Source organism: Anomaloglossus baeobatrachus, chromosome 1 (assembly GCF_048569485.1).
Source record: "Anomaloglossus baeobatrachus isolate aAnoBae1 chromosome 1, aAnoBae1.hap1, whole genome shotgun sequence".
In the NCBI taxonomy this organism is placed as follows: Eukaryota; Metazoa; Chordata; class Amphibia; order Anura; family Aromobatidae; genus Anomaloglossus; species Anomaloglossus baeobatrachus.
The window spans coordinates 429,757,384-429,771,866 of record NC_134353.1 but is presented as its reverse complement, the minus strand read 5'-3'; the positions used below and the strand labels follow the sequence as shown (position 1 = coordinate 429,771,866).

Genomic DNA, 14,483 nt, shown 5'->3' with positions numbered 1-14,483 from the left:
TATATAAGATCTGGGGGGCATGGTTGGATACCCCAGGCCTTCCCTCCTCGTCGTTACTGCAGACAGTGTGGGCGACCAGGTCCTTCTCCTTCTAACCGGTTAACAAATTTACTCAAATAGGTGATATGCGTACTGCTCGAATGTATGTATGTATGTATGTATGTAATAAAGATGCTGGGTAAGCTATACTATGGAGAATATATTGGGGAATAATATGCACTTTGTGACCCATATTGAAATGAGACGTTGACTGCAGGTGCATTGTTTATTATTTGTGTGGTTTTTCTTACTGACTAAAGGTTTTTCCCCCTTCTGTGATATTTTTTTTTGGGGGGGGGGGGGGGGAATTTATTTTAGGTGTTTTATAAATTTTTCTGTTAAATAAAAATGAACCTGATTTTAAAAAAAAAAAAAACAAAAAAAAAAACAAAACGCAGCTGACATCGGAGGTGACCATCCGTCATGTATCATGTGAAAGTGTAGAAAATCCAAAGAAGAGAGACTGGCCAGTATTCTACAGTGTGTGTCTGCGCCCTACATTCGGCGCAGGCTATGTACGTATGAGTCTACAGGCACCCTGCGCCCATGCTTCTATATTAAGGTGCTCTGTGTGTATGTGCTCTATTGGGTCAGCTGAATAGATTGACAATTCAATGAGAAATCAAGAGTTTTTAAAATTGCTAACCATGGAAAACCTGCCAAAAAAAAAAAAAGAAGAAGGTCTTTAACCCCTTCACGACATTCGCTGTAAATATATGGTGCAAGTCGGTAGCAGGTGTATGTAGTGGGATCACATGATGAGCCAGCCCCATACTCTGTAGATAATGGCTGTGTATTACAGCCAGGACCTGAGCAAACTGACAGTGGCATTTAACGTGCGCTGGCACTTGGGCGCATTATTCAAAGTGGCCATCAGGGCACCTGTGATGTGATCGCGGGTCACCGATGGGTTGCTGTGACAACAGGGGGTCCGCTAAAGACCTGTGTGCTTGTCATTTCAGCGCTCCTTTCAAAGCCAGCCTGTGGCTGGGCTTCAAAAGAGACTGATTTTCAATATACACAGCAATGCTATAGCATTGCAGTGCATAGAACAAGTGATCAGACAAAATCGCAGCTTCAAGTCCCCTAAGGAAACTATTAAGAGCATTAAAAAAGGAAAAAAAAATAAATTCAAATCACCCTCTTGCTTTGTTTAAAAGTTTTAAGTAAGGTGACAAAGTAAAATATAAAAATTTTTAATGAGGTATAGTTAAATAATATCTTTAAAAGAATAAAAACATCCAACCCTATGAGCATAGACTTTTTTTTTTTTTTTTTTTTTTACATAAAGCTAAAAATAGTTGCAACCAGATTGACTACTCACACTAGTCCCCAATGGTTTGGGGTTTTTTGTTTTGTTTTTTTTTTCCTTTAGGGGGAAGGGTGTTATACAAAAGTTGTCAGATACAGTGTATTAAAGATGGTGGTATAAAGTGAAGAGGAAGGAGTCTCCCAGACCTGGCCAGCCCGATGCAGAAAGTGGCTCCATCCTTGCCACGGCTGTTGCAAATCAAGAAAGTCAAAGTGGGCCTAGAGGAACTTTACCAGTGAGCAAGCCATTGCTGTGGCACCATTATTCTTGTAGTGTGCAGCAGCCGTGCCTCCCGGCTCTGTATATACGCCAGGTGCGTGCGCTTTGGTGCGCTGTATTGACGCACGCATGTCAGTGACATTGACCCGGAAGTTTATTCAACTTCTGGGGGGAGGACTGAAGGAGGCGGTATGGAATAATGGGGCTGTCCCTGGGAGATTCCACATTTAAAATGCGGTCTGACCGCCAGCAGACTGGCTTCTCCACTTTAGTCTTGTCCCTCTTATGGTGAAGGAGCAGAATGAGCAGATGCAGCCGCCTCAGAAGAAGCGTGGTATGGCTAGATTAGTATTAGGAGTGCTGGCAGAGCCAGACAAAGAAGTCATATCTTTAAAGACGTGGATCTGAGAGGGGGAGAGGAATCCACAGCCTCCAGAGGAAATCTTTCGGGCGACCTAGTACTTCCTCCTAATCTGGTACCTTGATTACATCTGAGGGTAAGGCTACTTTCACACATCCGGTTTGAGCAGTGCGGCTCAATCCGGCTGTGAAACCTATGCAACGGATGCGGCGAAAACACCGCATCCTTTGCATAAGTTTTTACATGCGGCCCGTCCGGTTTTTTCCGGTTGCGGCGCATCCGGCGTCCGTAGGCATGCATTGAAAAATGCGCCGCTGCAGCCGGATGCGGCGCGATGCGGTTTTTTTGCTGGACAAAAAAAACGTTGCAAGCTACGTTGCCTCCGGCCGCCGCTTTAACTAATTTTGCCGCATCCGGAAAAAAACGGATACAACGCAAAGCCATCCGGTACAATCCGGTAACAATGCAAGCCTATGGGGATAAAACTGATGCGGTACCGGATCCGTTTTAACCCTTTTTTTTCCGGATTGTACCTGATGGCAAAAAACTGATGTGTGAAAGTAGCCTAAGTGATCGAGAAATTCACTTTTGTAAAAAAGGGTTAATTTGCTTATTTTTTTTCTAGGAAAGACCCAGGAAATGTGTAGACAAAAACAACCACCAACAACCCAACACCATGAACGGCAAATGTAAAATAGAGTTAGCGAGTTCCTGGTTTAAAAAAATAAAATAAAAAAATAAATAGAAAAAAAAAAAAAAATCAGGCTTGCATTGAATAGACGCTATGTGAGGAATCTCCTAACTTTTCCTGTGACCTGAGGTCAAGAACTCCTTAGGCTATGTGCGCACGTTGCGTACAGTTCACTGCAGAAATTTCTGCAGCGATCTGAAGAGCACATGTGCGCTTTAAATCGCTGCAGAAATGTCCGTAGTGAAGCCGATTCCATGCGCTCTGCCTGCAGCTCCTCCCATAGACAGAGCAGGAGCTGCCGGCAAAGCGCACGGAAGAAGTGACATGTCACTTCTTTTTACGCAGCGCTTCGGCAGTAGCCGTAGTGCTGCGCTCTAAAACGCAACGTGCGCACGGCCCCTGCACAATCTCCATAGACTGTGCAGGAGACGCAGGACGCATGCAGTTACGCTGCGCTACAAAGCGCAAAGTAACTGCATGTATTTACGCAACGTGCGCACATAGCCTTATAATAACTTCCTTAATCTGGGAGAGAGATTTTAAGAATCAAGACGACCAGGAGATTATCCCCTCCGTCAGTCAGGTCCGACAAGTCAGGAGAAGATTATGTTCCATTGGATTTTTCGCCTTCCACATTCTCTTCAGATAGTAAGATTGGACAGAGCTATAGTTTCTCTATTGAGGTTACAGACATATTGGTTAAAATGATCAGGTCTATAAGTCCAGTTTGAACTTTGTAAAAAGCGATGTAAGGGGAAACCGCTAGCATGTAGAAGATGCTCTGGTGAGATGAGGCCAAAGTAAAGTATTTTGGGCTAAATGCAAAAATGCTATGTGTGGGGGAAAACTAATTTCATATCACTCTGAAAATACCATCCCCACTGTCACACATTGTGGTACAAGCATCATGCTGTGGGGATTCTTTTCTTCAGCAGGGACAGGGAAGTTGGTCAGAGTTGATGGAAGATGGATGTACCTACAGTGCCTTGTGAAAGTATTCGGCTCCCTTGAATTTTTCAACCTTTTCCCACATTTGAGGCTTCAAAACAAAGAAAAATTTTAATGTTATGGTGAAGAATCAACAATAAGTGGGACACAACTGTGAAGTTGAACGAAACTTATTGCTTTATTTTAAACTTTTTAAAAAAATAAATAACTGAAAAGTGGGGCGTGCAATATTATTCAGCCCCTTTAAAAGGTAATACTTTGTAGCGCCACTTTTTGTTGCGACTACACATGCAGTCGCTTGGGGTATGTCTATCAGTTTTGCACATTGAGAGGCTGAAATTCTTGCCCATTCTTCCTTTGCAAACAGCTGGAGCGAGAGCGTTTGTGAACAGCAGTTTTCAGCTCTTTCCACAGATTCTCGATTGGATTCAAGTCTGGACTTTGACTTGGCCATTCTAACACCTGGATATATTTATTTGTGAACCATTCCATTGTTGATTTTGCTTTATGTTTGGGATCTTTGTCTTGTTGGAAGACAAATCTCCGTCCCAGTCTCAGGTCTTTTGCAGACTCCAACAGGTTTTCTTCAAGAATGGTCCTGTATTTGGCTCCATCCATCTTCCCATCAATTTTAACCATCTTGCCTGTCCCTACTGAAGAAAATCAGGCTCAAACCATGATGCTGCCACCACCATGTTTGACAGTGGGGATAGTGTGTTCAGGGTGATGAGCAGTGTTGCTTTTACGCCAAACATATCATTTGGCATGGAGCCAAAATAGTTCGATCAGAGCACCTCCTTCCACATGTTTGGTGTGTCTGCCATGTGGCTTGTGGCAAACTGTTAAAAACACTTTTTATGGATATCTTTGACAAATCGCTTTCTCCTTGCCACTCTTCCATAAAGGCCAGATTTGTGCAGTGTGCGACTGATTGTTGTCCTATGGACAGACTCTCCCACCTCAGCTGTAGATCTCTGCAGTTCATCCAGAGTGATCATGGGCCTCTTGGCTGCATCTCTGATCAGTCTTCCTGTTGGAGATGAAAGTTTGGATTGACGGCCGGGTCTTGGTAAATTTGCAGTGGTATGATACTCCTTCCAATTCAATATGATCGCTTGCACAGTGCTCCTTGGGATGTTTAAAGTTTTGGAAATCTTTTTGTAACCAAATTCGGCTTTACACTTCTCCACAACAGTATCACGGACCTGCCTGTTGTGTTCCTTGGTCTTCACGATGCTCTCTGCTTTAAACAGAGCACAGACTATCACAGAGCAGGTGCATTTATACGGAGACTAGATTACACACAGGTGGCTTATATCATCATCGTCAGTCATTTAGGACAAAATTGGATCATTCAGAGATCCTCAATTAACTTCTGGAGTGAGTTTGCTGCACTGAAAGTAAAATGGGACGAATAATATTGCACACTCTACTTTTCAGTTATTTATTTTTAAAAAAAGGTTTAAAATAAGCAAAAAATTTAATGTTTAACTTCACAATTCTGTCATACTTGTTGTTGACTCTTCACCGTTCAATTATAAAAGCTAAAAAAATTTAAAAATTAAGTCTGAAATGTGGGGAAAAGGCTAAATTCAAGGGGGCTGAATACTTTCGCAAGGCACTGTATGAGAGACCTATAGCCGTTTGCAAAAGAGTGGTCCAAAATTTCAGTTGAGAGGTGTAAGAAGCTTGTTGATGGTTATAGGAACCTATTGATTGCAGTTAACTATTCAAAAGGGTGTCCAACCACATATTAAATGTTGCCAACAACTTTGTCCAGGCCATTTTATTTATTTTTTTGTGAAATTTTGTCCAATTCGCCTTTTTTTAGGGGGGGGTTGTGTGTGTTGTTCCAATACACACAAAAGGAAATAAACGTGTATAACAAAACGTGTAACTGCAATAATTTAATTTTTTTTTTCTACGCAAGACAAAAAAAAAACCAAAACAACAAAACATCATTTTCTGGAACAATTTCAAGGGTGCGAACACTTTCGACCATGACTGTATGCAACAGAGCAGAGCCCATCAGTGCAACAGTTTTGTTGGTCAGTGCAGTAATGCTTCTTATAGTCACTTCTCCATTACCATTATATTTCTTCTAATTGCGCAGTAAACTGAAGGCGATCACTGCGCAGTGTGAATGGGGGAGGGGGCTATGTCAGGGCATAAATTGGAGACAGGAGGACACAGTGAAGGCTGTATATGAATAATGGCTGTAACGCTTGCCGCTGGAGATGGTAAGATGGCAAGCATGAGTGGACCCACTGGACCACACGGGGGACCTGAACTCACCCTTTAGTGGGAGGGGATTGATTAAGCGCCTACAGAGAGGCGGACGCCAGGTGCCACTCCAGGGCAGTGATTGGGACTATAGCAGCTGCACCCAGGGCAGCGGTGGACATCGGTGCGGACTGGCACAGTCTAGTGTAGATAGGGACCCAGTAACGATCGTAATCAGAGCAGGGGCTGACGCTGTTTGGGCTACATCTGAAATTCAGATGAATGTTTTGCTAGCGTTGCGTAGAGTCGAGCTCTCTCTGCACAAGTATTCCAATGGCAGCCGCCGGCCAATCAGAGGCAAGCAGCTTAGGTCATGCCTGTCAGCTGCTTGCCTCTGATTGGCCTATGGTTGCCATTGGAATAGTTGTGCAGAGAGAACTAAGCGCCGGCAAAATGTTTATCTGAATTTCAGATTAAGCCCTGACAGCGACGGCCCCTGCTGCGATCACTACTGGGTCAACAGACCTGCGGTCCACAAGAAGCAGCTTGAAGGCTGTATGCGTGTTTGAGACTGGTCTACGGGCACCATTACTACTTGTAGTACTGGCATTACTGCCGCAGCCAAAGGTTGTGTAGCCTACTCTGTTCCACTCCCCATGCCTCCCTGTGCCCGCAGGGACAGAATGTGTCAGTGCTGCATTGTGCCAAGCAGACCTTGCATACCCCTTGGTGATGCGGAATGGCGTGTGTTAGCAGAAGTCACGAGGTAGTCTCGTGTGGCCCCCAACGTATAAAAAAAGTCAGGATAGGGATGAGCGGTTTCTTAACAGATTGACAGGTCCATGACCGAGCGGCGGGATCCTGAGTGATACTAATCGTTCCCCTGCAGCATCGCGTTGTCCTCCTGTCTGTGTGCCAGCTGATGTGTGTGTGGAGAGCGGAGAGCACAGCGATGACGTCATCGCTGTACACAGCTCCACACAGGTCATCTGGCACACAGACAGGAAGGGAGCGATGCTGCGTGGTGTGAGGAGAGGCGAGTATACAGCGGGAGTCCTCCAGCTGTTACCACAAATCGGACCGCGGCTTAAGTGAACACAAGATCCGCGGTGACTTCAGTCAGGTGATGTGCGGTGACAGCTGGAGTCACCGCAGATCCCGGCAGCTCACTTCACTTGCGGCCTGACCCTCACAGAGCAAGACAAGAATGCCGCGGAGACACCACCACATGTTTCTCAACGCTGGCAGGAAACTAGCCAGGTCTTTCACCGGGAAGGAACAACCACGGGAAGGGCAGTCTCCAGTCAAGGAAACCGCCTATGCCAAACATGGTATCCATCCACAGACAGCTGTTTCGGGGTATTTTCTCCTTCCCAGGGGGCCTTGTTCTAGTGTCACTGCGTTGAGAAACACGTGATGGTGTCTCGCGGTGTTGGATGTTGATCTCCCCGAGCTTACCCATCTTTACCTGTGACCCTCACAGAGAGCAGTCGTGTTCTATGGCTGCTCTCTGAGATTGTCAGATGTAGCAGAGCTGGATGCGTCGTGGGACATCTAGGTTAATAAAGTGGTGAAAGAAGATGATTTTTGTCTTTTATTTCAAATAAAGGATTTTTGTGTGTTTTTTTGTTTACTTTCACTTACAGCTTAGTGGTGAGAGGGCGTCTAAGACGCCTGCCATCACTAAGCTAGGACTTAGTGGCAGCTATAGGCTGCTGCCATTAACTACTTATTACCCCGATTGCCACCGCAACAGGGCAATCGGGATGAGCTGGGAAAAGTCCCAGGACGGTCAAATCTAAAGGACGCGGAAATTCTGGGCGGCTGCTGGCTGATATTTTTAGGTTTGGAGGGCTCCCAATAACGTTAGTCTCCTCAGCCTGAGAATACCAGCCCCCAAGCTGTGAGACTTTATCTTGGCTGGTTATCAAAATTGTGGGAACCGCACGCATTTTTTTTTTATTTTTTATTATTATTTATTACCCCCATACAGTGTCAGCAGCAGATTCTTGTCCCCTAACAGTGTGTCATGACCACATTTTTTGCTTAAAAATGTATTTTCCTCCTCTAAGACCAGGGTGCGTCTTATGGTCCGGTGGGTCTTCTAGTCCGAAAAATACGGTACTAATCACCATGACAAGTGATGCATTTGGACTAATCTACTAACATCTCATTTGAAAACTAGAAATTGCATGTGAATTAATGTACTAACACTGTACCTGTAAAAGGAATTATGATCTTTTTGCAAATGCTTTTTTCTGTGTTAATGTGACCCTTAAGTAGAGATCATCTACGGTTGGGTCATTAATGTGTATATGATCTGGTTTCCCTTATTTCTCTGTATCCTCCACTTTGCTTTTCCTGTCCTCTACTATCTTTATTTAGGTATTTTAAGGATTAGGGGGATTGGAGGGCATTAGGTAACATTATGGTGGAGTAATCTTGCTCCCGATCTATTTGGACATTTTTCTACTGATCAGGCAGGATGGTAAAATTGATGGTAATTTATCTTCCTGGTAGTCAAATGCCTTGCCTTACCTATAGTACTGAGAAATGAATATAGTTATGGTCTATATGGCGAATTGTATTTATAGTGTTTTTCTATTGCTTTTTTTTTTTTATAACAATATTAATAAATAACAAATTTTTATAAAAGTTGGGTTAAAATACTTTGTTAGTGAGGACCCCAAATGCCATTGGAATTGTATAGTTTAATCGATGTTTTTCCTGAAGTGACATTTTTTATTAATTTTAAAGTATAAAGCAGTTAAATAAGTTCTAAAAGACAGAACAAGTGCATTAAAAAATTGTTTTCACTTTGTAGTGTACACGTTATTTTTCTAATTTTTTAATGCTCTATCATTCTGAATCCACCTGAAAAAGGGGCAGTGTCCAAATACATTCCCTTATGCCTCGTGCACACGTTGAGCATTTGGAGAGGTTTTTTTACCTCAGTATTTGTATACCAAAATCAGAAAGGGGGGGAGGGAAGTAGAAGTGGTGATGAGTTTCTATTCTACTTTTGACTGTTTTCTACTCTCACTGATCCACACCTGGTTTTGTCTTACAAATACTGAGGTAGAAAACCCTATGGGCGGTAAAATTGAGGGAATGTTTTGCAGTATTATAAAATGTAAAACCTCAAATATAAATACATCATTAGAGGAATCTTACAAACCTCTTCCATTTCGCTTTGGTGTCCGTTTAGAAGTTTCTAAAGTTATAAATATTTCTTCTGGATTTCCACCTTCTTCCTCAATGGCCTAAAAATGAAATGACAGAATTAAAATCTTAACCTTGTGAAAATTATGACAGTTGCACATTTCTCTTTGGCTGTTACCAATCTTGTTTAAAGCATCACTACAGTGTTTTCAAGTGCTGCTTTAAATGCAAATTCCCTGCCCCTGATATTATACTCACCTGCTGCCATCTTCATCAGTTTCCAGTGTTGCTCCCAGGGCTGTGGAGTCAGAATAAAATGGACCAACTCCGAAAATCTAATATATAAAGCGGTGTGTGTGTGTGTGTGTGTGTGTGTGTGTGTGTGTGTGTGTGTGTGTGTGTTAACAGCAGTTAATAACCCGGGCGAAGCCGGGTAATACAGCTAGTATATAATAAATTGGGGACAGTAGTGCAATGCAGAATGTGCTGAATATTTTTTCATAGGAATTTGGGAAAGTTAAGAAAATGTCCTAGAAATGGCTGTTCCATTCCTCATCTAAGGCTACATTCACACACAGCATTTTTGCTGCGTTTTTTGAGGATACGTTTTTCAGCTGCAAAAGCAGATCAGCTTTTTAAAAAAACGTATCACCTGAAAGGCTTCTGAGCTCATAGATAATGTTTTCAATAGCAAAAGCAGATAAGAAAAACGCCAGAAACTGACATGCTCATTTTTTATGAGGATCTGTTTTTTGAGCCCAAAAACGGATCCTCACAAGACAATGTGTCTTAATGTCATATCTTCAAACCCATTGCCTTTGCTGGGATGCCCAGAGTCACTGCATTTCACTGCAAAAAATTGATCCGCAAAAACGCTGTGTGTGAATGTATGTATCAAGAGGATCTAGGTTTTGTCTAAAATGAGATATTCATATTGTATGTGCTTTACCATAGTACTGAATTTTTTACCCTGCCTGACCGTCTACATGACATTACGGCCATATGTGGAATAAAGCTCTCTATACCTACAATTAAGTATTGCAATTGCTGAAGAGAATTATACAACAGATATCACATTTGCAGGTACTACCTCCCCCCCCCTTCCTCCCTTTTTATATGGTTGTCTCTCTAATCTTAAATTCCTTCCCGATATCCCTTTTTTAATGATTAGGGGCTCTCCCGACGTATATATGTCTGTTTTCCTTACGAATATATACATACCAACACATAACTTACGCCTTACATGTGTTAAGTGTATATTTGCTATATTACTCTTTCTTCCGTTTTGCCCTTTAACATGTTCTTTCCTGCTTCTTTTTTAATGTCTCTCTCATTCCTCTCTTCCAATCTGGTTGGATCGCCACCACGCCAGCTCACTGGCTTCACAGATCACGGTTAGCCTTTAAGTTCACTTCATAAGATATGTGACGACATGAACCCTGTCAATGTCTAGCAGGGGTTAAATTTCTTAAGATTCAGCCAGACATGAAGATAGTTTATTTATAGACTTTGGACATTGTTTGTTTTTTTTTAAACACCAAATTTTATTCCAAATTTTCATGTGCATTACATCTTATGAAACAAGATAGCAAGTATGAATTCACTATTTCCATTAACAGGTTATTGTCAATTAACTATTCCTCCCGTTTCCCTTGTTTCCCCCCTTAACTATGTTTAGTCTTCCTTCTATTCTAAAATAGCCCCCCCAACAACTTAGCACACTTTTCCTCCTGTCTAGCCCACACAAAGAACACCCTACAACGCCACATTTTGTCATTTTATCATCACCACATGTCTCTAGATGAATCATTTGCCTTCTTACCACACCTTCACATTATGGCTGTTTTAATTTCCCCAATGTTCCTTTAATGTCTTCTAGTAGATACCACTCTGTGTACGTGAAGGGGGTAACCATTGTATTTCTGTAGCTTCACATTGTGTTTCCATGAATTTTCTCCATTTTTTAAAGAATGCGTCGGTCAAACAGTCTTTGTTTTTTTTTTGCTGCCCTCTGTTCAATTCTAAGTAGCATTTTAATCTGCCTCATTACCTCGTCTTCTGACGGAACGTTCCCTTTGAGCCATTTGCCCAGTAAAGCCCTTTTTCCAATTATGGCTATACTATGGAACAGCTTTGGTATTCTCTTTTTTCATTCACTCTTGCCATTTGTTCAACATGGTCATTATGAGAAATCCATATCAATGGGTTCATCGCCACCTCTATCCCCCATATATTAGTTATTAGCGCCTGCATTTTTTTTCCATAATTTTTGACTCTCTGGGCATTGCCAAATCCCATGTAACAGATCCGTGTTTATCGTCTTACATTTGGGACAATGTGCTATCTTATTAACCTTATGTTTGTGTGGTATGTTGAAGCCATAGATCGCCCTGTGTATCAGTCTAAACTGTGTGTCCCTCCAGACCCCATTAACCACCTCTTTTCTCATTCTCATCCATCCTCATAGTATCTTGTCCCCTGCTGTCTCGTCTCCCAATTGTCTCGCCCAGTTTCCCAGGGTCTTATCCGTGTTTAAGGGGACTAACACCTCTCGCAAAGCTTTGTATAGTGAACTTATGTTAATCTCCTGCTGCTCCTGCATAAGTTGGTCCATATCATTCATCTCTTGTTCCTTCCCGACATCTCTCAGTAGCTGCATTATACCTTTCTCTATCTGTTTATATTGTATAACTTGAAATGGAGATAACCCCTATTTTGTCACAATTTCTTGACAGGACAGCCATCTATTTTCCGTCTCATGAAGCAGATCTTTCACCCCTTTTATACCTTTTCTCCTCCATTCTATAAATGATTTGTTTTCCCTGCCCGCTGGGAATTCCGGGAAACTCCATATGTTTAAAGTATTTAGATATTCTCCAGGGTAATTTGAATTTTTTTCTCACCACCTTCCCCGCCATCACTGTATCTCTGCATATTAGTGAGGTTTTAATGTGCCGTGGTATGTTAGCAAGTGACGTATGCAATATTGCCCCCAAATCCCAGGGTTTACAGAACTCGCCTTCCAATCTTATGTCCGAGTAACCGTTTGTCTTCCTTAACCAGTCTATTACATGTCTCATGAGGCACGCCAGATTGTACCCTCTAATGTTTGGCATTTTAATTCCCCCCCTTCTCCAGCGTCTGCATTAATTTCTCAGCTTTTATTCTCGGCCTTTTTCCCCTCCACAAGAAGGTCGAAAACGCCTTGTTCAGCCTGTTTATGTCTGTGTGTTTTAATAATATAGGGATAGTCTGCAATGGATATAGAAGTTTTGAGAAACTCATCATTTTTAGAAGATGGTTCCTACCCAGTAGGGACAATGGAAGCCCCTCCCACATCTTCAATTCCCGTTCTATTTTCGTTATCAGTGGTTTAAAATTTAGCTCATATATCGATGCAGGTTGGCGTCCCACTTGGATTCCCAGATATTTAATGTGGGTTCTTGCTATTGGTATCCCATGGACATTGTCTCCTATTCCCTGAGCTGCCAACACCGCGGTGCTCTGTTAGTGTAGAAAGAATATTTCACATTTTGCCTTATTTAATTTAAAACCTGCCAAGTTTCCGAATTCCTCTATCTGTTGTAGTGTCATTGGGAGTTCTTTCTGGGGTTTATTCATAAACAATATAATGTCGTCCGCAAACAGGGCTGACCGTAGCACCTCCCCTCCAATGTTGATATCTTCAAAGCAATTTCCCTCATTCAGCATTCTTGATAGGGGCTCGATTGCCAGGTTGAACAGGAGGGGAGACAACGGGCACCCCTGTCTAGTCCCTTTAGTCAATGAGAAAGGTCTCGACAGAAATCCTGGTGTCGCCACCCTGGCTTTAGGATTCGCATATAATACTCTAATGAATGTTCTAAATGCTCCCTGAATGCCTACTTCATCCATTACTGTTTCCAGCCATGACCACTTTACATTAGATGCCGAAAAAGCATTTGATAATGTGATCATGGCTGGAAATGCCCCCTTCTGTGGTTGTACGTGCCTATTAGCATTTATTACTAGAATGTTTTTTCTTATATTGGTCACCGCCGATCTCCCCTTTACAAACCCTGATTGGGCCTGAGAGATTACTCTCGGCAATATCTCCGCCAGTCTGTTGGCCATCAATTTGGCCAGTAGTTTTAGGTCCTGGTTGATCAAAGAGATCGGTCTATAATTTGCTGGATTATCTAGGTTTTTCTCTCCCTTAGGTATGAGTTTTATATATGCCATGTTGAGGTGACTCGATATTTCAGTGCCACACAATATTTTGTTAAACATACGTGTCAATATCGGTGAGATCTGCTCCTTCATCACTTTATAGAATTCCCCCATTAAACCCATCGGGTCCCGGAGCTTTATGTACGTTTAACTCTCCTATCACCTTTTGGACTTCTTCTATTGTGACTTCTGCATTCAGACTAGTCAGCTCCTCTGTGCTGAGTCGGGTGAGGTTTATTTTTTTCAGCCATTCTGCCCCTCCTTTACCACCCTTATTCCCCTTACCATACAGTTTCTCATAGTAGTCCCCCAAGATCTGGTTAATTTCCTGTGGTTTTGTGGATTTGTTCCCCTCCTGTCCAGTCATGCTGGTTATTGAAGTCTTTGGTCGCCTTCCCTTAGCCAAATTGGCCAGTAATTTCCCTGCTTTATTGCCGTACCTGTCCAGGTCAACCTCCATTTGTGACTGAACTAGCTCTTCCCTTTTTCCTCCCCAAAACTTGAACCTTTGTTTCGCCCCCTTCCATTCCTCTCTTGCTTTTTGGGACATGGTTTCCAAATATTTCATATATTTTTCTCTAAGCGTGTCACTAGCTTCTTGGTAATGTGCATGTGTATGTCTCTTGATTGTAGCAGTATACCCCATTAGCCTCCCTCTCAGCACTGCTTTTGCTGCTTCCCAAAATATCATTACATCCGTCTCATGTTCACTATTAGTGTTGCTATACTCTTCCCACCAGCCCTTCAGTATTTTAACAAAGTCCGTATCCCTAAGTAAAAAGGACGGGAACCTCCACAAATAGTCCGATCCCCTTGAACGGTGTCATTTATTTCTAAGGTCACCGGGCTGTGGTCCGATAGCACCATGTTCTCAATGTCTACATCTTTGACCCTACTCAAAAATGATTGGTCAACCAGAATATAATCAATTCTTGACCAAGCGTCATGCGGATGTGAGTAGTGAGTGAATTCACGGTCATATGGGTGCTGTAGCCTCCAACTGTCTTTCAGATTTGTGTCTTCCAGCAGCCTAGCCATCAAGCCTTTTGTCGTTCTTGTCTGCCCACCTTGACCCCTGTTTTGTCTCCTATCTTCTTCCCCTGAGACCACCGCATTGAAATCCCCTCCCACTATTTTGTTCCGTTCTGTGTCCATTCCTACTTTACTTGTGATGAGTTTGAAAAATGAATTCTGTTCATTGTTGGGGGCATATATGTTGTGTATGCTAAACTCTCCCTGCGGGCTGTTTAATTTTATATGGACATATCTACCTTCCTCATCGCTATCTTGGGAAGTTATCGTATGGTTGAAATGTTTGT

General features: G+C 42.5%; 1 protein-coding gene across 1 annotated transcript in view; it reads right to left on the bottom strand.

The window, feature by feature from the left end:
• The window catches only part of LOC142303971 (scaffold attachment factor B2-like), an 812,977-nt gene extending 799,263 nt beyond the window's left edge, over positions 1-13,714 (bottom strand). The window contains exons 1-2 of the mRNA XM_075345939.1: positions 13,328-13,714; positions 8,972-9,056 (exon numbers count right to left, since the gene is read on the bottom strand). Of these exons, the coding sequence (XP_075202054.1) occupies positions 8,972-9,056; positions 13,328-13,714 (472 nt within the window). The remainder of the gene's footprint in view (positions 1-8,971; positions 9,057-13,327) is intronic.
• Between the last annotated feature and the right edge of the window lie 769 nt (positions 13,715-14,483).